General features: G+C 46.9%; 1 protein-coding gene across 3 annotated transcripts in view; it reads right to left on the reverse strand.

The window, feature by feature from the left end:
- GABRB3 (gamma-aminobutyric acid type A receptor subunit beta3) overlaps positions 1 to 25,734 on the reverse strand; it is a 249,630-nt gene that overhangs the window by 147,987 nt on the left and 75,909 nt on the right. Inside the window, exons 1-3 of one of the 3 annotated variants that reach the window (XM_045825018.1) lie at positions 11,288 to 11,367; positions 10,363 to 10,454; positions 10,079 to 10,146 (exon numbers count right to left, since the gene is read on the reverse strand). In XM_045825018.1, the coding sequence (XP_045680974.1) occupies positions 10,079 to 10,146; positions 10,363 to 10,454; positions 11,288 to 11,367 (240 nt within the window). Of the gene's footprint in view, positions 1 to 10,078; positions 10,147 to 10,362; positions 10,455 to 10,581; positions 10,711 to 11,287; positions 11,368 to 25,734 lie in introns of those variants that run through there. The other 2 variants (XM_045825017.1, XM_045825016.1) reach the window with 2 other exon arrangements.

Here is a 25,734-nt window from a genome sequence, read left to right on the forward strand (position 1 = left end):
CACTCCTGTACCTTGCAGGGGACAGCGTTCTCCCTGAGCAACCATGACTGTCAAAGAACCTGAAGAAACGATGTTCTTACCAGAGACGGGTGCCCAGGACAAAAACCAAGAAAGATTCAGCAAAGCAAACTCCTTCGAGGGCACCCACGAGCAACTCATCCCAGTGAGTTGCTGCTGAGTGTTCCACAGTATAAAACACAATGGAGCACATAGTAGCGGGCTGCCCTCACACTCAGTTACCCCAACCTGTTTCCAGCGTGCATGCTGCTTCGGGGAGGCAGAGCACACAGGACAGACCCCACGCGAGACATTTTGTTGGGGGTGCTCTTGGTGTGTCGACCGCAGCAGTAACTCCAACATCACACGAGGGTTCGTGGGCTGTGTTTTCAGAGTCGCTGGCCTGGGCCAGCGATTTTCCACCGTTTCCATCTCACGGCACACATACACTAATTGCTAAAATTCTACGGCACAGCAGCATACATGTTTTCTTGACCTGACAGAGAGAAAAGGTGCCATTTTGATCCATTCACACCAGACGGTTACTGTTGTGTTGGCTGTTGTCAGTTTTTTATTAGACAATTTGAGGGAAAAGAGGTCAGTGCCCCTGACTCAGTGGTTAGGTACTGCATGTTTTAAGAATTCATGCAGCGCACCAGTTGAAAATTGCTGGTCTAGGGCATACGAATAGCACTATTTTCCATAATTCAGACTTTTTAAAAACAGATTTTATTTATTTTTAGGGAGAGGGGAAGGAAGGAAGAAAGAGAGGGAGAGAAACATCAATGTGTGGTTGCCTCTCATGTGCCCCCTACTGGGGACCTGACCTGCAACCCAGGCATGTGTCCTGACTGGGAATCGAACCGGTGACCCTTTGGTTCACAGCCCGTGCTCAATCCACTGAGCCACACCATCCAGGGCCAGACTTTCTGTTCTGTAACAAGTTTATAGGAACCCTCATGTGTAAAGCTATGGTTAATTTTATGTGCTCAACAAACCCCCAAGTGAGGAAATCTCTTCAATAAAACAAATCAAAGGCACAGCTTTGACACAGGGTCATTTGCCACACAAATGCACTTCACAAATAGTTACCGGGCATATTCTACATGACAGGCCCCGTGCTCAGGGACCATTAGAGTCTCCTTCATCCTGATATATGCCCTCAGACGGACATTTAGAGTCAGCACGCTTGAGAAAACAATCAATGATATCACCATAAATGACTCAAACTGTTGTTTCTTTGAAAACAGTTTTTGGTTTGCATCGAATCTCTCTCTCACACACACACACACACACACACACAACACGTAATGATGAGTAACCCCCCAAACTTCTTCCTTCTGCTCATTAAAGTTACCAATTGCAAAGCCTTAGTGAGAAGGTTACCTTTGAAAAGAACAGTGATGTGGGGCTGAACTCAGTAACCAATATTTTATACGCATGTGTCAAAACAATCAGCGTGATAGAGCTCCGAACCCATAGACTTCATTAGCCTCCCAAGGTAATTCAAAATGAAACAAATGCATTTCATGTCATGAATCAGAGCGTGTGAACGTGCAAATATTTTACATAAAGGGCCACCTTTCCTCGCAGAACTGAGGCAAAGCATGATGTCACCAACAGAATCCATATTTGCCTTCAGATCGAAGGCAGGAGCACCAGGCAGACACTTTAAAAGAGCTGTGACTCGCTCACATATTAACCTCATTCCTGCTCATCTGCAACGTTAGCTCCGTGTACGCTGAGGTGTTTGATAATTATAGGAATGCTTCTGCATGAGGCTGAAGTTCAATGGCAAATGCAAAGAGAGAGACAGGGGTCGATGCTTACTAATGGCTCCTATTTCTGGATGCGGTCGCCTGGTAACCAAGGCATGAGGAAGTCCTCCATGCCCAGCCACACAGGCAGAGGCTGGCTCTCGGTCTTAAATGAATGGTGCAGAGCCAACTGCCCAGAGAGGAGAGCTATCTTAGTCTTACTCTTCCCAACGGGGCAGCTGGAGAGGTTTCTTAATGGCTGGCATCCACGGCCCCCAAGTCAACTGTGCTGGGGAGCAAAGAAACAAAACCCAACCACCAACCACCACGGCTCCCTGCGCTGCTGAGTGGCCACAGTCCCGTGAATCCTTGAGGGAGAACCATCCCACTTCTCTGTCATCTAGAAAAACCCAGCCCATCCATGTTTTCCAAGAAGGCACCAACTTGAACTGGAAGTAAACAGGCACCCGTGACTGGTGTTCCCAGCAGCACCCACTGCCATCCCTCTGCTCTGCAATCAGCACGAAAGTGCCCCAGTGAGGTGTCACTGCTATGTCATACTCCACAGCTGATGGTCCTGTGTCATGTTCATGCAGACTCAGATCTAATCAAGCCCCCTAGAGTAAAACCTGTGTAATCCCATTGAGCCTGCAAAGGTTCTTCTTGATCATGAGCCCAAATTCTGGATTACAAAAATAGGACACTGGAGCCCTGGCCAGTGTGGCTTCATGGGTTGGAGCACTGTCCTGTACACCGGAAGGTTGCGGGTTCGAGCCCCAGTCAGGGCACTTGCCTGGGTTTTGGGTTTGATTCCCAGGTCGGGGTACCTGTGGGAGGCAAGCAACTGCAGTTTCTCTCTGCCACTCTTCTTTTCTCTCTCTCTCTCTAAAACCAGTAGATGTATTTTAAAAATTAAAAAAATGTTATATTGGAAAGCTACACAGCTACGCATTCAGGCACACATATATTTATCCATTCATTCAACTTTCATTCATGGGTTTTCTTTGAACGAGTATCTAGCAGGTGCCTACCAAGTTTCCCGACTGCTCAGAGTCCCGTGAGCTCACGGTCTGATGGGGAGGGAGCTGAAGGAGAAAGACTCCAAGCCAATGAGCTCACTCTGAGCATTTTCAGCACCATGAGGCATATACAAGCGAAGACTAAGGCTTTGTGAGAAAGTAGAATGAGAGGGTCTCCTGGAGACAGCAATGAAGGGCACATGAGAAAGGGGAAATCCCATGAGCTCTCGCGAGAACATCATGTGTCGTGGTTGCTCTGTGGTGCAAAGAGTCAGAGAAGACCAAGAAACAGACCCGAATCTAGCCTTGCATGTACTCCACCAGAGCTGGTCCTGACGCATTTCTGAAACAGTGGAGAAGCTGGCAACAGGGACCTAGCCTAGGCTGGGGGGCAGGGTGGATGCCCAAATGGGGCAAAACACCGGAGGGGTTTCATCAGCTGCAAAATGGCATCCAATTGTTGGCCCGTCCCCTGAGCTACACTTCAGCATGTATTACAAAATAACCTAAAAGCTTCCAAATGTTCAGGAGGCTTCAAACGGCAACGACAGAGTGTGTGACTCAATGCAACACCCACAGGACGAGGAAGGGTTCAGCTCCCCGTGGAAGGAAGGAGCTAACACAGACATCGGATTGTGCGAAATCAAACATTGAACTCACGGCACTTTGCTTGGAAAAAATCAGGAAGGTTGGTATATATGTCCATCAGCAGATTGGCACCGTTGATTCAAAGCAAATTCTTACTTCTATGGGCAACACGCCCTGACATCCCTGAGCCCACAACAGGGCAAAGAGTGTGAGAGCCACCTTTTAAGAGATGAACAACAAGGGCTTTAAAACCGCCCCCCGGGGAAATACAGAAAGCATGCTCTAAGTGCTCCGTGTACGACTCCTTCATCCAGTGCATATTATGTAGGGTATTATCCTCATCCATCTCTGAGTTTCATTACAGGCTCCCCCATCAGTGCCCCAGTGTCGATGCGTGATGACCACCTACACGCCCGGATCGTACTGCCGGGGAAAAATAATGTGCTCAATAACCCAGGTCACTTCCGAACCCCGACGGCCACCGTGGCCCTTGCCCGCGCGGTAAGTCAAGCCTTCCACCTAAGCAGTTTTCCCAGCCCAACTGGGTCACCGAAACACTCTTCCCTTTCTGCTGAGTCATCTCCCGCTTGTTTAGTACTAAGAGGGAGAGCACCCTTCCAGCCTCTGAAGTGCGAACGGGGATTCACGTGCAAACTCTGAGTAGGGCCCTGCCTGGCCGGAAGGATCTGGGGAGGAGAGCTCTCTAGGTCGCATTTGCTGTATGTGTGTGTGTGGGGGGGGGGGGGCGGCGGGGGCGGGGGCGGTGTTTGCAGCGGCTTCCTCAGTAGATGCCACTTTGGCATCCGGGCGTCCTGGGACTGAGACACTAAGTGTGTCTTAAGTGACGCGCCTAGGACGAGACGTTCCCATAGACTTGGAAATAAATAGAACCTGAAACTCCCGGTGTCGCTGGGTTTTCTCAGCTCACTGCCCCGACGCTCGCTGGGCGTTCAACCCCGCCCGCTGAGAACCGAGCCAGGGGCTGGATGCTAACGGCTGAGCAACCTCCAGAGTCTCAATCCTCCGGGGGTGGGGGTGGGGGTAGGAGTTCAGTAACAAATTTGAACCAAAAGTGCCTAAAAGCTGACTTCTCCAGACCTCTGACCCCCAGCTGATTCTAGCCAGGACCGTCCTTCCCCCTTTCCTCCCTCTTCTGAAAAGATGGAGCAATAGTGCAAGTGCGTGGTGTGTGGTTTTGTACAGGAGGCTTGTATACATTTTTAAAAGATTTTTATTTATTTATTTTTAGAGAGGGAAGGGAGGGAGAAAGAGAGAGAGAGAGAGAAACATCAATGCGCGGTTGCTGGGAGCTATGGCCTGCAACCCAAGCATGTACCCTGACTGGGAATCGAACCTGCGATGCTTTGGTTCGAAGTCTGCGCTCAATCCACTAAGCTACGCCAGCCGGGACGGATTGTATACATTTTTGTAGTGATGCAGCTACAAAGCTGTGGATTTGAGATGTGCTCTAACTGTGTCCTTGCCCACCATGCTCTCTTTACACATACACATAATAAAGGGGATTTTATAAGAGGAAAATGCAACCAGTGATAAAGGAATACAATCGAACCAGAAGAATGGACAAACATACCTCTCCTAATAATTAAGGATCTGCAATACAGGTTCCCTAAAAGGAACTCATACACAAAAAAAGAAAAAGAAAAAAATTATGATGTATATGCATGAAATAAAAAAAAGAAGTCCTGCAGTTACATTTTTATTAAGACTGAGTTAATTTTAATGGACTAGCTAAGTTTAAAGTAATAACAAAGTGTAAGTTAGGTCACATAAACTCATAGGACTATGAGCAGAGTTTGAATCTAGTTTTATACCCTCAATATCTTAGTCATGTAAATAAAAATGAAATACGTGTAGCCTCTGCTCTGAATCAGCAAATCACACAATGGTTTATTCTAATAATTCAAATTTAAAAAACTCCTATGCCTACTTAAAATGCTGTTTCTATTTTTTATGTATTTTTAAAGAATTGCAGCACTACTTTATTGTTTCTCAGCAAAAATAGCATTTTCACATTAGAATTCATATTGCTTTATATTTTGAATATTTCCTTATGTTTTCTATACTTTCCATAGTCTCCCCCCATTTATTCATTTCTCCATCTCCTAGTCAACGCGCTCCTTTCACAGCAGGACCTACGCTAAGCGCCAGAATTATAACACGTGCATATAAAATATTTCCGGTAAACAGTGTTTATTCACATATAAACACTCACTTAAAGAAGTGTGTAGACTAACTCTCAGTACCTCAATAATTGCTTAAGTATGCATAACTGGATAAGATTACCTGAAATCTTCAAACAAGGGCTCAGAAACACAAGGAAAATTCTGTCAAAAAACAGTCTTTGTTGTCAAGTCAACCAATGAAAAGGGGGGGTCATGAAAAAAAGATTGAAAAATTAGGAAAAATGAAACGACTAGCTCCATGATCCATGAAACAAGGCACAATGCAAAAGAATGTTAAATATTCGAGTCTTGAAGTCCATTCCAAGATTATTTCTACAAAATGCCAAAATGTGTGATCATACCTACGTGTCGATGCACAACGTGTTTATTTGTTCATCTGCAATCGAAGGCTTTCTTTGCGGGCATTGCCTGTAGGTACTACCAGCAGACAAAGGTTGTGCTTTACATGTTCAGAGGGTTGGCTGTTGTCCTGCAGAGTGAAAGGTCGCTGGTTCGATTCCTGCTCAGGGCACATGGCTGGTTGTAGATTCAGTCCCCAGTCAGGGCACATATAAAGGGCTCATCGATATGTCTCTCCCTCTCTTCCTCCCTCCCTTCCTCTCTCTCTAAAAGATAATTAAACACCCTGGCTAGTGTAGCTCAGTGGATTGAGCGTGGGCCTGCAAACCAAAGGATTGCGGTTCGATTCCCAGTCAGGGCACATGCCTGGGTTGCAGACCAGTCTCCAGCAGGGAATGCACGAAAGGCAACCGCACATTGATATTTCTCTCCCTCTCTCCTTCCCTTTCCCTCTAAAGATAAATAAATAAAATATTTAAAAATAATTAAAACTTTTTTACAAAGATTGTGCTTTATAATTTCTTCCAAAGTGACGGTATTAGCAGTATCCACTATTCCTCTTCCAAGTCCCCAAGCTCCTGTACGGCACCTGTGTGTCCCCTCTTGGGACACACGTTTCACTCATGCTTATTTCAAACATCAGTGAATTTTTATTGACTTCACTAAACATATGCTTTCAGAAATATAGATGGTGAAAAGCTGAGGAGAAAATTTCAAGGAAGGAGCTTCCACGACCCTTCATTTCCTGGCAGATGGCTCTCTCTACCCCACTGACCATATTCCTCTGTCCCCACTTACATGTTAGCCAAAATACCCATCTTAAAGCACATCACAAATCATGTCAATCACGTTACAAAATGTACAGCTTCCTTATGTCTTGAAAATTAGCATCTTCGATCCTTGGCATGGCAGAGAAGGGTCTAGGGGAACAGGGGTGGGTCCTACCCTTCAATTCCATCTTCCAAACTCCCTTTGCCATTTCCTACCCTTTCACCCAGACCCTTGACATTTCTTCCCTGCCCCAGACCAGCCGCCTCCATCTGCAAAAGTCACAATCCTTTCCCTACTCACTTACCCAGCTGAGATAGAATTTCCTTCATGAAGCTTTCTGTGTCAAAAGTGATTTCAATCACTCTGGCTGGTGTGGCTCAGTGGACTGAGCACTAGCCTGTGAACCAAAGGGTCATGGGTTCGATTCCCAGTGCGGGCATAAACCTGGGTTGTGGGCCAGGTCCCCAGTAGGGGGCGTGTGAGAGGCAGCCACACACTAATGTGTGTGTCTCTCTCTCTTCCTCCTTTCCCCTCTGTCTAAAAATAAAATAAAATCTTTTTTAAAAAGTAATCTTGATCAACCCCCCTTCCTGTCTCTCCTCCCACCACTCTCCCTGCTCTCTTCTGTATGCTCCTTTCTTTTGTTCTTCTAATGGGGCTTATCGCATCCTACTTTTTCTTACAACCACCTGACAAATCTCCTCTAATAGCCACAATGCCCTTAAAGCCAGACCATTTCTTGAGTTCCACAACTGAACAACATGTTGGTTTTTTGTTAACTAGAAAGGTGATTAAGAGAGCTCATGCCCTGGCTGGCGTAGCTCAGTGGACTGAGCATGTGGGCTGCAAACCAAAGCATCGCAGGTTCGATTCCCAGTCAGGGCACATGCCTGGGTTATAGGCCACAGCCCCCAGCAACCACACATTGACGTTTCTCTCTCTCTCTCTCTCTTTCTCCCTTCCCTCTCTAAAAAATAAATAAATAAAATCTTAAAAAAAAGAGAGCTCATAAGTAGAATTTATTGTTTTTATATAAGATGATTAAGTGATGACTCTAATCTTTTACTCACATACTCTCTGTGCTCTCCCCAGAAAATATAAAAACTATCATCATAAGTCAAATATCACAGCAAATATGATCAGGGAAATCCAATTTTTGTAGCACGTGATGTTAACCAATCCATTTGTAGAAGGTATTTCACGTGCCAATCAGTCACCTCTGACCTATAACCTTTGACCTCCAACCCTAACCATCCCCATTTTTTGTTAACAATAAATTTATGTTTAGAACGGCCACAAAAATTACCATCACGGGAATGCCAAAAAATAACAAAAGCATTCAGGAGCATGCTGGTATATATATATATATATATATATATATACCACGCGTATTTATTGGCTTTGCGACATGCACTTAAATGAAAAATTATTCAGTATATTGGCTCGTATCTTCAATGCGTCTTTCTATTATTGGGTCCAGAGGAAACGGAGACACCTCAAAGCATAATCCATCAAGCAGGCAACTACTGATGAACTTTTCAAAGGTACCAGCTACCCACGCAGGATTCCAGAACCATGAGGTAACTAGGCTTAAAAATGAAAGTCAAAGAAAGCATTCCGTGGTCGGGGCCAACACCGTGTTGTGTCGAATTCTTAAAGCACCACATCAATACATTTTCTTTAATTTGCCACCCACTGTAATACTTTGGGCAATAACCCACTAACCATTCAATTAGCTTCCATAAAAAATGTCTTCTCTAAGAGAATGTGAAGACCCCGGGGAAGAAAATCATAGATGACAGGGTAGATCTTAAATACGTAGCTTGTTTGGTTTCTTTTTCTTTTTCTTTCTTTTTTTTTTTTTGTTTGAGATCACAAAGTATACCTTCTGGACAGAATTATTTTTACCGAATTACAAAAAGGTAAACTATACATGTTAATTTTAATGTAACGTATAGAAAGTCATATTCCCTCTGCTTCACTGTACCACTTTTATTATTATAATGCCTTTTACATGAATATCCTAAGTGAAAGAAAGGTACTGTGTTTTTAAAAATACATTATAATTTTACAATATTTAAGTGCCGAGTGAAAAAATGATTAAAAAATGGTTTTGTGTGGTGAAAGATTTCTTCCTACAAAATCCACAGTGGTATATATAGATTAACATCTATCTTGCTAAACACATTATTTAAATACTAGTTTTAGCGTATTTGTAAATGCTTGTATTTCTATAATGTATCGCAGTGTTTCTCGACATGCTGTCCACAAACTACCTGCTTCAAAATCACCTGAAGCGTTAGTCTTGAATGCAAGGTTCCCCTCCAGCGCGGCGGGTCCCAGTTACCTCCCAGGGCGAATCCGGGAGCTCGCGTTTAAACAAGTTGGTTCGCCCACGTGACTGGGGCGCACCAAACCCCAAACCTACCGCGTCTGAAACCAGGTCTCATTAGAATCTCAATCTATGTTCCCATGACAAGTTGCCAAGTGATTTCGTCCAAAAATACATGGTTTCCGAACGCTCATTTTCGCCGTTTCTGGTGTCCGCTCAACAGCAAATTAAACCTGGTTCCCAGTCGCATGCTACTTCAGTTCAATGAGCCAGTGAAAGGGGTCACTTTGCCCCACGTTCCCCGTCGTGCTGAGCAGAAGCGTGGACACCCCCTCCGCATCCTGGGACGGGGACCTCCGCTTTCTGCAGCTCAGAATAGGAAGCCTCACCAGCACTACCAGCTCTCAGGGACCGGCTCACTAGCCTTGGCCACCGGTTCTCAGGGCCACCCGGCGGTCCGCACCTCCGACAGGTCCTAGCGGAGCGCGGCCCTGGGTTCCAGCGCCCAGGAAGCCGCCGTCCGAAAGGCCACCGAGACCCAGGAAACTGGCCCGACACATCCCGGGAAACACAGACAGACCACCCACCTCGTCCTCTCCAGCTGCCAGCACCTCTTTCCAAAAGGCGACAAAGGAACCTGCACGACCCCTCACCTCGAATCCGACCCACCCCCGCAGCTCCCAGTCTCCTGGCTCCCAGCGCCTGTTGCTAAGGATGCAGACGGCACTCTGCGCTCGCACTCCGAGGCCTGGGGACCAGTGACAGCGCGCAAGAGGATCCGGCAGCACCAGGCGGCGGTGCCAGCCGAGCGCTAGGCCAGCCCAGGACCCCTTCCTTCCTCAGTAAAGGTGCGCCCTCCGCAGGGCCGCGACGCCCACGACGCCCCCCGCGCGCACCGGGCGGGTGGAGGGAGCCGCGGGAGCAGGAGGCCGGCGCCCCAGCGCGCCGCTCCCTCTGCGGCCGGGAAGCTCGGCGCGGCGGAGAAGGCCTCTGGCCCAGCACCGTGGACGCCTTGGGCCCAGAGAGCAAGTCAGGGGCTCAGGAACAGCCCTGGGGAGGGCGGGCACTCACCATGTTGACTTCGGAAACCATGTCTATGCTGGCGATGTCGATGTTCATACCCACGCAGACCGGGGGACCTGCGGGAAGCGCACGACACAGTGGTCAGTCAGGCGCGGGCACGGGGTGCGGGTGGCTCTCAGGATGCGGGGGCTCTCCGAGGAGGGGGCGCAGGAGAAGTGCCCCCCACTCCACTCGCCAAAGCTCGGCGGAAGCGGACCCCGCCTCCCTCCTCCACCCAGGCCACCAGCGCCGGGGTTCGAGCTGCCCGCAGCGGCCGCGCACACCCCACTCACCCCCGAAGTCGGGTCTCAGGCGAATGTCATAGCCTTTCAACAGCTTGTCCACCGTCTCCTTCACAAAGGACATGTTCCCGGGATCGTTCACGCTGGGGGAGGGGGAGAGGGTCGCAGAAAGCGGGGTCAGGCGGCGGCTCGCCCGCCGGCGCCCGGCGCGCACCCCCGCGCGCCCTGCCCGCTCCCGGCCCGCTTCCCGGCAACCCACCACCACCCTACCTCTGGGCGCAGCACACCACCGCCACCAGCACCGGGGCCGAGAAGAAGCCGAAAAGCCTTCCTCCCGCAAAGCCCCACATCCCTCCGCCGCGCCCCGGCACGGGGGAGGGGGCGCCCCGCCGCCGTCGCGACCCGCAGCCGGGGCTGCTCCTGCTGCCGCCGCCGCCGCCGCCGCCGCGCTGGCCCCGAGCGGAGGAGGGCGGAGGGGGAGGGGAGGGAGGCGGGAGGAGCGGGGAGGGAGGAGCGCGGGCGCAGGAGCGGGGGGAGGGGAGGGGGCCGGGCGAGCCCGAGGCGGAGCCGGCTGCCCCGCGCGCCTGGCCCTCCCCGCGCTCCGGCCGTGGCGGCGCGTGGCCCTGGACCTCGGCGCTCCCTCCGGCCCCGGGGGCTGCGAAGCGGGACCTGGAGCCCTGCCGGAGCAGCCGGAGGAGCCGCGGCTGCGCGGCGAGCCACAGGGCCGGGAGTCGGCCGCGATGCCCTCTCCTCTGGGCTCCCTGCGACCGGGCCACTCGGGCAGCCGGGGCGAGGGGCACGCTATCTGCTTTCCCCACTCCCTCCGGGACCCCGACCCGCGCAGGGCGACCCCCGCCCGGCGGCGGCGCAGCGACAGCCCAGGGCCGCGGCGGAGTGGGTGCCTCTGTCCGCGGCACTGCGCGCTGCGGCGTCGGGAAAGAGGCTGCGGGGGGCCCCGGGGAAGCCCCCACCTCACCTGCGGGGCTCAGAGCCATGGGTCCCCAGGGTCCAGCAGAGCCAGACGGGCAGCAGGAGAGCCGGGAGCCCGGAGCACATGGCGCTGCTCCTCCGACCTCAGCTGGGTGGGATCCGCGCTCCCCGCCCCCCCAGTCACGGAGAATTCAGCGCCGAAGCGGGGATCCCCGCCCCTGCCCCCACCCACGGGCTTTCCCGCCTGACCCATCATCCAGCCCCTAGCATGGCGGCCCAATTAATTATTTATGCACTAGAACACCATTTTAAAACCCGGGTTTTCTCGCCATCACCCCGAACATTTCCTCTGGTCGCCCCCCCCCCGCCCCGTGCTCACATATACGCATGTGTGTGCACGGCCGAGAAAGTCCTGATGGTGTGCACTGTGCTATCAGTGAGCTCAGGTCCCCCCGGACGTGGAGTCGCGGGGCTGCCGTTCCAGCGTCGGGAGAAGAACGCGCCCGTTCCGCCGCGGCCTGGAGCTGTCCGTGGTCCTTAAACGAGGCGCGGCAGCTCGCCTACCCTGGGACCCGCCCGCACCCTGCGGTTCTCATTAAAAGACCCCTGGCACCTTGGCCGACAAACAGGCCGAGGTCCACCACAGCCCGCCCCGTCCTGAGTGTCCCCGCTGTGTCCCTCAGGGTGTCTGTCTTCTGTCCTGCGGCCGTGAGTTCTGTTTTTCTTCGGTGAACGATTCTCGGGAAAGTTTCCTTGCGCCTCAGATTTCTCGTAGTGGGGGAGACGGTTACGCAGTCGCGCGTATGGTCCACCGAACACCCCCCACAAATCGGGTTCACTTCGTGCTCAGTGGGCTTCCACGGGCCATTCCCGTCCTCTCTGAGCGGTGAATAACAGATAACTCCTTCCCTGTGTTCTGTTCTGCTTGTCCAGACTTGACGTGGCTTCAACCTAGACCCTTATTCTCAAGCCGGCATGTTTCTGTGCATTCATTTTAAGTATCACTGCCTTTTAAAATCATCAATTTGATTTTTGGAACAGAAAATGTGACCACAGAAACTGCAAGGCTGATAGGTTCAGAGATAAAAATAGCTCTCGGGGTCGATTTCTGGAAAAGTCTGTTTATAGCTGGGTTGTATTCTGCGCCCTGTTCCGCGGGATGGAATTACCGGGAAAAGGAAATTTGGGTTATCATTCCTTCCCGCCCACATTCACGTTTCTGTTTCTTCTACTCCTGTGTGCCTCTTTTAGGGGAGCGCTCTGCTGGGGTCACAGCTGTACCCAGTGAGCGATGAGAACACGATTCGGAAAACCGCATCACAGATGCCATTACTGTCCACCCATGCACCACAGGAAATCTAGGTTTCAACTGGCCTGAGGCTGTTGGCCTTATATTTTATTTTATTTTTTTTTATCCTCCCCCAAGGATATGTCTTTTTGGTTGACGAGAGAGAGAAGGAGAGAGAGAGAGACATGTAAAGGGAAACACCCATGAGTTTCCTCCCGTGTGATCCCGCACATACCTAGGTATGTGCCCTGACCAGGGATCGAACCCACAACCTTTGCTGCAGGGGAGGACACTCTACCCAACTGAGCCACCCTGCCAGGGTGTGACCTAGATGTTATGCCAGTGGCTGGGTCAGCACAAAGGCTCTGGTCAGTCTTACGGGGGAGCGAGCCCATGCCCTCATCCAGTGCCTGAGCCACCTGTCTGTCATTTCCCACCTGCAGGCTTCCCAGGTGACCCTGAGCTCCAAGGTGCCACCGCACCTGCTGGGTACCCACACATGTGCAATCTGAAACTGCAGGAGACTTAGCCACCCATGATGTGGACGTTAAACAAATGGGAGGCGGGAGGAGGTGGACAATGATTCTCCCTTGACTGCCTCTGAGCAACGTCCTGAAATGCCGAGGGGGCTTCTGTTTCCTCAACTTCCACACCCCTCTTCCCTCCTCCTTCGCTCTTATTTTCGTCATCGGTGTTACCCTCCTAATGCAGCAGCACTTACATTTTGCCTCAAGATATATTTTCTGGGAAAGCCAAGCGAAGTCATCAACTGACTGGCAAATCAATAAAAGATATCACCGAAAATGCAGGCTTTTTATGACGAGAAGAAAAAATCACAGGGAAATACTTTGGTGCTTGTACACAGGTGTGAACAAGATCTGTGGGGCCAGAAGGCGGGTCGTGCTCGCTGCCCGGCTTGCACCAGCATGACCAACAGAGGCTGTCCATGCAGCCCCCCCCCACACCCCCGCCCCAGTGTCAGCACCCTCCTACGTGGGCCGCTGACTTGGAGGCTTGGGCAGCCCCAAACCCCAAGCACCCCCATCCTTCCACTCTCTTGCCTGGATTCCTGAAACCAGAACTAAGTCCGAGCCTTAACTAGACGATGTCCATGTAGGAACAAAATCAGGAGCACATGACTACTTCAGCTTTTACCTCCATGCGTTTTCTGCTGAAAGCAAAAAATATCTCTGGAAGTCCCACCATGGGTGCATTTTCACGTGAGAAGAAGGAGATACATGCCATTTTGCTCACAGGAAAGGGGTTCCAAGCGGGCTGGGATAATAGGGACGGGGGAGGAAGGCGGGAGGGAGGGAGGGAGGCACGACACGTGATCGCTTCCACCAGCCTCCCCCAACCCCGTCTGTCCACGTGGCCGACCAGCGCCTTCTACCACTCGCCGTTGGGTTCACAGTCGCAGAGCACCCATTTGGTGCACAGAGCACCCATTTCCCTTTCCATGCAGGATGGAAGTTTCTGACGCTCTATTTTGAAGCTCTTTAAAAATCACAGTCAACTGGACATAGAACCCATGGAGTGAGATACGAAATGCAGGATCAGATGAGTCGTGACAAACGCGGGAACCGGCGTCCGGGCCATCGCTCACCCCGCCGCGGGCCGGGCTCCCGGTTCCAGGCCAGCCCGGACCTAGGCTCCCTCGCTGGAGACCCCGTGCCTGTCCTGACATTGCGTACCAGTGGAATTCCGCCGTAGATCTCAGTTTCTGTCTGGCTTCGTGCCTTTAGCATAATGTTCCTGCCATTCTCTGCGTGTTGCTGCAGATTGATGGCCTGCTTCTCTCCGCTGCCGAGCGGCGTGGTGTTGTGTAACTCTCCCCCAACTTGTCTGTCCCTTCATCGGTCGGTGGACGGGCTGGTGCAGCCACCCGGGGAAAACAGTGCGGAGTTCCCTCAAACGATGAAACACGGAGCTGCCTTATGAACCAGCAATCCCGGATATAGTCTGAGAATACCTCTGAAGAAATCCAAGATGCTGATTTGAAAGAAATACATGCAGCCCTATGTTCATTGCAGCGTTATTGACAATAGCCAAGATGTGGAAGCAACCCAACTGTTCATTAAATACAGAACTGGATAAAGAAGGGGTACATACATACAACGAGATATTACTCAGCCATAAAAAAAATGAAATCCTACCATTTGTGACAGCATGGATGGACCTAGAGGGCATTATGCTGAGTGAAATAAACCAGACAGAACCCCTGGCTGGCGTAGCTCAGTGGACTGAGTGCGGGCTGCAAACTGAAATGTCGCAGGTTCGATTCCCAGTCAGGGTACATGCCTGGGTTGCAGGCACGGCCCCCAGCAACTGCACATTGATGTGTCTCTCTCTCTCTCTCCCCCCCCCCTTCCCTCTCTAAAAATACATAAATAAAATCTTTTAAAAAAAGAAATAAACCAGACAGAGAAAGCCATAATGTATATGATTTCTCTTATATGTAGAATCTAAAGACCAGAATGAATGAACAAACCAAGTTGAAACAGTCTCATAGAGACAGAACAGAGTGAGGGTGGCTGGAGGGCAGGGGGCTTGGGGACTGGCTGGATTGGTAAAGAGACTGGGAAGCACAGATTGCAGCCTACAGAATACTCACAGGACGTGAAGTGTGGCACAGGGAAGGCAGTCAGTAATATTGTCACAATGACACCTGGTGCCGGGCGGGTACCAGAAATATCAGGGGAAACACTTTGTAAAGTATAAGCCTGTGTAACCACCATGCTGTACACCTGACACTAACACAAATGATATTGAATGCAAACTGGACTGAAAAAACAAAGTAGATAAAATAAGATAAAAAAGAATCTTTTTCAAAAGTGCTGTTAATTTCTTCATATGAGTCGCCTTCCCAGCCTGACCATGTAACAACACTCCTGGGACATTGGAAACGGCATTCAAATTCTCACGGAAACAGTTTGGATACAATGAGAAGCATAGGTAATATTCAGAATTTTTTAAATACGGAAGGCCAGAAAAAGTAACAAATGGACACAGGTGTAACCACTTAACCTCAAAGTGGGTCTGTATCTCAGTAAAAAGTGTAAATTAAAACCACTGGTTAAAAACATGAAAAAAACCCCACAAAAACCCATATGGTTTCAATACATTCGAAGTTTGATTATGATGTCTCTTCACGTGGATTTCTTTGTTTACATTTGGAATTCGCTCAGGTTCATGAATGTGCCAGTTCATGTGTTTTGCCAAATTTGCACAAACTTTAGCCATTATTTCTCGGAATGCTTCTTAGGGCCACCTTCTTTTTCTTCTGGGCCTCTGATGGTCTAAAACCCAGGGGTGTCCAAACTTTTGGCGTCTCTGGGCCACACTGGAAGAAGAAGAGTTGTCTTGGGCCACACGTTATATACACTGCAACACATAATCACACACACAGAAAATCTCATCATGTTTTAAGTAAATTTGTGATTTTGTGTTGGGCCGCATTTACGTCTGTCCTGGGCTGCGTGTGGCCCGCGGGCTGCAGGTTGGAAATACTGGGTCTTTCCTTAGAGTCCCAAATGTCCCCAAGGCTGTGTGCTTCATTTTTTCTTGTATTCTTTTATTTTCATTTTCTCTCAGAAAATGTTGTTCAGATTAGCTTCTCCATCCAAGGCCCTGCTTCTTCCCTCTGTCCCCTCCCCTCTGCTCTTACGCCCCTCTGTGGTGGGTTTGATGTCGGTTATTGTATTTTTCAGTCGTAAAACTTACATTTGTTCTTCTCTCTACCTTCTGTGTCTCGCCTGAGGCTATTTTCTCCACGCAGTTCCCGTGCGTTCAGAGTTCTCCCCGAAGCCTTTCGGTAACGGCTGCTTTGAAAATCTCTGTCGGGTCCTTTGAACATCATCTTTGTTCGTTCTTGGGACGATGAACTATTGTCTATGGGAACCTGGACAGTTTTGTCTACCGAGTTGCAAACATTGGATCTCACCAAAATTTTAGGTTTCATCCAGCATCCTTCCGTTGGGCTCAGGTACAGAAAGGGGGTCTGCTCATTACTGGAGGGAGGGGGAGTGGTGACTCATTCCTGCCCTTCATGTGACCTTTGACAATGCCAGGTGCTGGCCTTGTCGATGCTGGTAGAAGACAAAGCCTCTTTGGGGACCACCTCAGGTGGGGAGTGGAGGGGCCTCATTATTGCTGGTGGAAGGAACTCCAAGCCCCCCACATGCTCCCCAAGGACACTGTAGCATCCAGGGAGCTTGGTTACCATCTGCTAGGGGTGCAAGTCCTGCTTTCCCACTCAGCATTCTTGGACACCACCCTTGGCACCCCTCCCCCTGCAGCGACATTGAGTTCCTTTGACATCCCAGCCACGGGTCTAGACACTCAGCCATTGAAGGAGGGAGTGGGCAAGGACACAGTTGTTATGAGTGGTCTTTAGCGGGAGCAAAGAATCCGTTGTCTAGATATTTTCTTTCTGTCCTGGCTGGTGTGGCTCCGTGGATTGAGTGCCGGCCTAAAAACCGAAGTGTCACTGGTTCGATTCCCGGTCAGGGTGCATGCCTGGGTTGCAGGCCAACTCCCCAGTAGGGGGCGCACGATAGGCAACCACACATGGATATTTCTCTCCCTTGTTCTCCTCTCTAAAAATAAAAATGAATAAAATATTTTTTTAAAAATAACAAAAAATAAAATTTTTCTGTGTTGCTATGCTCCCCTTCCCATATCTCTCTCTGGTGAGGATAGGCTTTTCTTGGGGTCCCTTTTTTCTCCTGTACACGCTGCATTTCCGAACTGCTGGCTTCTGTGATATTCAGTCTGAGCTACATGAGACAAAGAAAGCTCACTGCCGCTCACTCCCAGGTCTCCTGGCCATCTGCCGTTTTCTCTCCAGCTTTCACTGTCTCCTTATGTTTGCTTTAAAAAAAAAAATCTGGAGCCCTGGCCAGGCTATTCAGTGGCTTGGAGCATCGTCCCACACACCAGAAGGTTGTGGGTTCGATCCTGGCCAGGGTACATACCTAGGCTGCGGTTCAGTCCCCAGTGGGATGTGTACAGAAGGAAAAAAATTGATGTTTCTCTCCCACCGATATTTTTCTCTCTCCCTTCCTCTCTCTTAAAAAAATATCAATAAAAACATATCCTCTGGTGATGATTACAAAAATCAGGAGTAATAGAAAATACTACATTTCCTCCAGCTGAAAGATTACATTGACTCCATTTTTCTGTCACTTCATCTAGTAAAAGAAGACAGTAAAGAGGAAAGATAAATGACTATATTTAATCTGCCATGTTTAACCCTTAGTCCCATTAATAAATTCCCCAGGATTAAATCATTCTTGGATTCCTAAAAGAAAATCATGATTGTTTATAGCCTTTTAATTTGTGACTCATGTATCAACCTAATTTGCATTATTATTACTGTTATAGGCAATATTTGTTGAGAATTACTGCCCTGTTCAATAGTTTTTTTTTCTGGTGATATTTCTTGCATTTTCATTTTTCTCTTTTCTTTCTGGGGAGTTCCTGTAATAGGTAAGCTATTTCATTTGTATTTATTGAGAAATTTTATTTCTTTTGTGCTTCTGGTACAATATTATTTAACTAGATACAAATTTCTAGGAGGCTGAGGTGTCAAAATGGAAACAGAGGTTTTGGACCCAGATGTCATAAGTGAGACTTACTTATGATATTGAATATTAAAAATGACATGCTCACCCTGGCCGGGTAGCTCGGTTGGTTAGAGCATCATCCCAATACACCAAGGTTGCAGGTTCAATTCCCGGCCAGTGCACATACTAGAATCAACCAATGAACACACCAGTAAGTGGAATAACTCTCTCTCTCTCAAAGTAAAACAAAAAAATGGCATCGCGTGTCTAAAGCCTCAACAACTAACATTGTCTGTTAGTAGTTTGATGCTATTAGTTCATTGTCTTAAAGGCCCACTTTTGGTTTTATAAAAACCAGTATCAATTTAATTGGTTTTCCTTCCACCTGTGTCTTTCCATGGATTTCTCTGACCTTATCTTATTGGGAAATTGCTCGGATTCCTAAAAATTCTGATGTTCTGCATATTTACCATGAAGAGACTGGGTGTGGGTTTCTTTGATTTATCCTCATGAATATTCCATGTGAGAAGTCGTGCATGTAGTAAGTTCTAGAAAATGTGCCACTTAATAATGTTTAACTTCTGCCCTCCCCAGCCCTCCTGTCTCTGGTATCTTCCTTTCTGAATTCTCACCTTGGACTTCAGGGTTTCTGTGAAATTTCCTGAAGTGAACAGTGCCTGAAATCACCGATGTTTTTGTCTCCTTTTCTTCTGTGTTGAACTAGGCGTCATTTTCTAGATCTAATCTCTAGTACAATAACATGCTTTACCATTTTCCCTCTTCAATAAAGTCACCGAATGAACCCATGAGTTAATAAATTCCCCGTAATTATTCATATGTTAGCATCTCCTGCTTCAGGCCTGTAACCTGTTTGGGAGTTGTAGATGTTCTTGAACATCATAACCAGAAGCCCCTTTGCCATTGCATTTTACCCTCAGCTAAGATCATATTTCCGTTGATTTTAGAGACATAGCTGGAGGCAGGGAGAGAGACAGAGATGATCAGTTGCTTCCCATATGTGCCCCAACTAGCAATCCAACCCTCAGCCTAGGTATGTGCCCCGACTGGGAAGTGAACCCGCAACCTTGGTGTATCAGGGTGATGTTCCAACTCACTGAGCCACCCGGCCAGGGCTTGAGGGTCCCTGCTACTCTGGCTCATGTCAGTCAGCCACTCCACCAACTAGCGAGCCAGCTCTCTCCAGCTCTGCTTGGCCCTGATGTAAATTCTGGAAAGACAGGGTGTGAAAAGCCAAGTGCTTTCTACCAGGAGCATGTTAGCTGTCTAGACATTAGACAAGGCCTATCATTGTTAATATTTAATATTATAAATAAGACTCATTTCTGACAGCTTGGGGCCAAAATCTTTGTTTTCATTTTGACACTTTCCTTCTAAAAGCATGTCAAGGCATGCAATTACTTAGTCACATGGGATGGACATTATATATATTTATGTATGTATAAATATATATTATATACATTTACATAATATATATAATTTCATCTGGCACAAATAATGTTCCCCTTTGATTACAAAATCTTGTATTAGAAAATCATAAGCATGTCATTCCGTAACATAACAACATCATGCTCAAGCACACCATGGGGCATGTTAGGTGACATGTTCAAATTAAAGCTATAAATGATCACACCCCTATTATTATGTCATTCTGTATGTGGGTGTAAATTATCACACCCATATTATTATGTCATTATTATGTCATTCTGTAACATAACAACAACCACACTCAAGCAGGCGTTACTTCTGCTGGGCCGGGTGTATGTCTGTGTGTGTGTGTCTGTCTGTAAATATTACCAAATGTTTCCTACAAAGGTTATAAGTCTCCTTCACATGTGCAGAGTGTTGACAGTGACCAGTCAGAACACCCACATAAATGTTAGTTCCATTTTCTATTCTTTTACTTATTTATTTTTAGAGAGAGGGGAAAGGAAGGAGAAAGACAGGGAGAGAAACATCAGTGTGTGGTTGCCTCTCACGCGCCCCCTACTGGAGACCTGGCCTGCAGCCCAGGCATGTGCCCTGACTGGGAATTGAACCAGCGACCCTTTGGTTTGTAGGCCAGCACTCAACCACTGAGCCATACCAGCCAGGGCCCCCATTTTCTAACCTGTGAAAAATAGTAACTCAGGTTTTGAAAAAATATATATTTGATAAGTTAAAATGTTTTACCAATATCATGAGATATTGCTAATGTTTCTTAAATTATCTAGGCATGTGCCTCCTTCCCCTGGAAGACCATACATATACATGTACTATTTATTTTGAAACAGTTTAGATGCACATAAAGAACTGTGTGAAGGGTACAGAAAGTTCACACGTAAACCACACCCCAGCTCCCCCATTCTTAACATCTGACAGAGTATGTTTGTTATAATTAATGAACTAATATTGATACATCGTATAAATAAAGTCCATCCTTTACTTAGATTTTCTTCTTATCAAGATTTTTATTTATTTATTTTTAGAGAGAGGGGGAGGGAGGGAGAGAGAGGGAAACATCAATCGGTGGCCTCTTCCACTCCCCCAACTGGGGATCTGGCCCCCAACCCAGGCATGTGCCCTGACTGGGAATCGAACCAGCGACATCTTGAGTTGCAGGACGGTGCCCAACCCACTGAGCCACACCAGTCAGGGCTGCTCAGATTTTCTTAGTTTTACCTAACGCTCTTTGTCTGTCCCAGGATTCCATCCAGAATACCATATTCTACTTCGTCATCATGTTCCCATAGACAGTTTTGTCCCTGCCGGTGGGATTGTCATACCTTGGGAAACGGGCCCCTCTGTTATCACGCCGTGCCCCTCTTCGCCCTGACAATGTCCCTCCTTCCAAAGTCCACGTGTCTGAAACTGTTATAACTACTCCAGCTTTATTTTGATGTTCATTGGCAAGATAGCAGCTTCACAGGGCTGCTGTAACCAATGGCCGCCAACCGCTGGTTGGCCACGGCAGATTCATTCTCCCACAGTTCTGGGGACTATGAGTCGGAATTGAGGAATCAGCAAGGCCACGGCCAAAGTGGACCCTCCTGTTCTTCAGCAGCCGGGGAGTCGCTTGCCTCTCTCCAGTCTCTGCCTCTGTCTTCACGTGACCGCCTCCCTGGGAACATATCATCTCTGCTCTGAGGAGTCACAAGGCCATCACATGAGGACACCAGTCTTTGGATGTAGGGCCCATCCTAACTCAGCATAGCCTCATTTTAGCAAATTCCATCTGCAAAGGCCATTTCCAACCAAGGCCCCCTTCTCAGGCTCTGTGTGGCCTTGAACCTGGGGCAGGGGTGGGTGAACGCTCTTCAGTGCAGTGAGCCATGGAATATTTTTCTCTGCCCTTTACTTAAAACTCTATTTTTACAGTGGGTTTGCTTTGTAGACAACATACACTTGAGTGATGATTTTTTCAATCCAGTCTGTTTGTCTCTGTCTTTTCATTGGTGGATTTATACCACTCCCATTTAAAGTGATTATTCGTGTGTTTCTTTGGAGGTGGGTAGGAGAGGGTGTGAGGGAATAAAGGGTGATGGGAAGAGACTGGACTTGGGTGGTGAACACACAATACTACATACAGAGGTTGTATTGTAGACTTGTACACCTGAAACCTATATAATCTTATTAACTGATGTCACCCCGATAAATTCGAGAAAAAAGTGATTATTTATATAATTGGATTAATATCTATGGTCTTCAGAACTGTTTCCTGCTCATTGCATTTGCCTGTTGTTTTTATTTAAATAATAAAGCTTTTTTAAAAAAGATTTTATTTAATTTATTTATTAGAGAGGGGAAGGGAGGGAGAAAGAGAGAGAGAGAGTAACATCAAAGTGTGGTTGCTTCTCATGTGGCCCCCACTGGGGACCTGGCCTGCAACCCAGGCATGTGCCCTGACTGGGAATTGAACCTGTGATGCTTTGGTTCGCAGCCTGCGCTCAATCCACTGAGCTATGCCAGCCAGGGCTGCCCGTTGTTTTTTATCTCTTCTGCCTTTTTCGAGCATTTTCTATCATTCCATTGGTCTCCTTTCTAGCATATTATATTTATTTTAAAAATATTTTAGGAGTTTCCTTAAAGTTTACAACATATAGTTTCACTCACCTGAACCTACTCCAAAGGACCATATACTACTTTACATACAATGCGGTTATAACGGAATATTCCCAGTTTCCTATGACATTGTCATTCATTCCAATCATCCCTGTGTGTTAATCGCTCGATACATTGTTATTGCGACTTTAAAGAAATAGTTACCTTTGAGATCAAAGGGTAAGAAAAATTACACCTTCCATGTTATCTTCATTTGTAATTTCTTTTATATTCTTCCTTCCTTCTTGACACTCCATGTGTCTGACCTAGATTCTGTTCTCCCTGAAGAACGTCTTTGAACATTTCTTTTGTGGCAGGTTTGAAAATCAGAAGTCTTAAACATAGTTTTTATTATTTATTTATTTATTTTTAATAATTTAAAATTGTTATTCTGTCACAGTTGTCCCAATTTTTCCCCCTTTACTCTCCTCCGCCCACCCCGCACCCACTCCCGCAGTCAATTCCCACACTGTTGTCCATGTCCAGCAAAAGCAATCTACAGCTCTGGCTGAGTAGCACACACGGTTAGAGCATCATCCCAATACACCAAGGTTGTAGGTTCGATCCCCAGACAGGGCACATAGAAGAATCATCCAATGCATGCATGAATGGGTGGAATCAGCAAAATTGATGTTTCTTTCTCTTTCTCTCTCTCTTCTTCCTGTCTTTCTAAAATCAACCAATCAACTTTTTTAAAAAGCAATATACGATATGCTTATAGTGTTAAAAGATAGCCTCTTCACATTTCATATCCCAGTAAGATTCCAAGTGAACTCCTTAAATGATAGAGTTTTTGATGTAAGGCTCTGATTCACTGACAAGATTGCTGTGTTGGGAGGGGTGCGAATCCAGGATGAGCTGCAAAACTCTTCTACAACCATGTGACTATTTATTGTTACTGGAGCACCGTCGTGCATTTTATGCAAGTGACCTAAGCATGACCAGTCTTTAAAGCATACATCATTTTATTACTAATTGAGAGATAAGAAATGACATGCAAATATCAATGTTAAATTATAATATATAATTAAATATTAATATCATATATTAAAACCAGGTATATAAACAATATATATAAATCTACCTTTTATATATACAATTTTAAAAAATTTAGCCCTATCCAGTGTGGCTCAGTTGGTTGAATGTCGTCCCACAAAACGAAAGGTTGCAAGTTCGATTCCTGGTCAGGGCACATGCCTGGATTGCGGGTTTGGTCTCTAGTCAGGGCACATAAAGGCAACCGATCTATGATTTTCTCTCACATCGATGTTTCTCTCCCTCTCTTTCTCCCTCCCTTCCCCTCTCTCTGAAAATGAATATATAAAATCTTTTAAAAAATGCATTCCCTTTTAACTTATATATATATAATAAATATTATCATAGGAAAATAAATAGAATATAAAATTGCCCTTATTCCCAAAACAAAAGTGATACAATTGTTATTTTAGTGTATGTCCTTGGTTTGCTCAATGTTCACTTTCAATGTACAAATTATTCTTTATAAATTGGGGTTACAGTACCCCCTTTTACACAGATTTCAGGACTATGTGATTTGTATCGACTTCATAACAAATGAGACAATATCAAATTAACATCTGCAAAACTCAATACACTTCAAAATCATTTTTGATGCCTAACTAGTTCATTGTTCTGTAATAACCTATTTAACTGACCCCTTATGGTTGGACAGAAGTTTATTTCCACTTTTTCTCCTATAATAACATTATGATGTCGTTACTTCTAAAACATCACTTTGATCAAGTCTGCTGGTTTCCTTGGGATGAAGTTTCCAAAGTAGCATGGACACGCCCCTCAGCGCCAAAGACACGTCTCCCCCGGAGCTTTTCAGAAGCAGTTGCCTCCAAGCCCCAGGACACCGCTGCCGGTCTTTGTCCCTCAGGCAGGAAGTGAACGAGTCTTTTGCTCACATTTAAGCCAAGGAGATTGCATCTGTTGTCACAGGACATTACATGTATTGCCTGTAGGCAGTAGAGTGTGTATTCCCTATTTCTCTTGACTTTTAAAATCCTCACCAGAGGATATACATGTATTTATCGATTTTGGAGAGGAAGGGAGAGAGTGAGAAACACTGACAGGTTGCCTCTTGTATGTGCCCCAACCTAAGCATGTGCCCTGACTGGGGATCGAACCCTCAAGCTTTTGATTTATAGTACAATATTCCAACCAAATGAGCCACCTAGCCGGGACACGTGGACTTTAATTATAGTTTCATTTGTAGCTTAATTGTAGTTTTAGTTGTTTTTATTATTACTTTCATATTTATTTATTAACTCACTTGTTCATTTACCCTTACACTTTTATTCATACACATTTCTCCATAGGCTTGTATTCACCAGTTGTCCTGTGTTTGTGAATTGTTCTTCATTCGCTTGTGTTTCTAATGATGTGTTTACATTTTGTAATGGTTTGCAAGAATGTTTTAAGATAATCACAGCCCTGGCTGGTGTGGCTCAGTCGGTTGAGTGCTGGCCTGCCAACCAAAGGGTCACCGGTTCGATTCCCAGTCAGGGCACATGCCTGGGTTGCAGGCCAGGTTCCCAGTAGAAGGCACGTGAGAGGCAACCACACACATGTTTCTCTCCCTCTCTTTCTCCTTCCCTTCCCCCCTCTCTAAAAATAAATAAATAAAATCTTTATTAAAAATGATTATCAAATTTGTGCCAGAAGTGCTCTAAAGAGTTATGGGATTAATGAGCAGCAATTGCCAAGAGCTTCCTGCATGTCCAGCCCGGAGATCATTGGTCTTCATGCATCTCTACGGCACAGAAATCTGGTCATGATGTTTCAGGGGCCGGATTTCTAACACCCATGGGACCTGCCTGGAAACTGAGGTTGAGCGAGGAGAAGGGTGCTAGGGCACCCTTATCTGTTCTCCTCATCACTGAGTGGCATCTCTGTTCCTGATAGTCAGCATCTCCAGCCTCCACGCGCATGGTCTTGTCATACTAGTGGTCGAGAGGGGAGTTGATTTTTAACGTTCATGAAAGGTGGAAACACTCCATGCATTTTTGCTAACCCAATATATGTCCATATATTTATTTCCTTATTTTATATGTTTCACTCTTTCGTTCTGACCATCCTGCCTCATAGTCTATGTATTCATTTTATTTTTCAATTTGGATAATTGCACGCCTCATTTCCAAGATTCTGTTTAGCTAAATTGTTTGGCTAAAGAATGAGCATTCCATAGACATTCTATAAATGAGGAGTCTGCAACATACTCTTATAAGGCTGGTTATACTTCTTTTTTTTTATTTCTCTGGTGATAATACAGCTTGTGCCTAAAGTAAATAAATAGTGATGCGAGGAGAAATGGGGAAAAAACTACAAAATTTGTGGGAGATATTAGTTCCGTTCTGTCAGAATAAATACAAATACGGGAGATGTGAGTAACAAATTGAAGTATCTTGGAGAAAAGACGACATAGCACAATTGTATATTTACACATAACCAACATAAACTTTTTTTAACGCACACAAACCAGTAATAGAAATTGATTATGCATGCAAAAGGAAAATG

Source organism: Phyllostomus hastatus, unplaced genomic scaffold (assembly GCF_019186645.2).
Source record: "Phyllostomus hastatus isolate PE091 unplaced genomic scaffold, TTU_PhHast_1.1 phas_scaffold_555, whole genome shotgun sequence".
Lineage (NCBI taxonomy): Eukaryota > Metazoa > Chordata > Mammalia > Chiroptera > Phyllostomidae > Phyllostomus > Phyllostomus hastatus.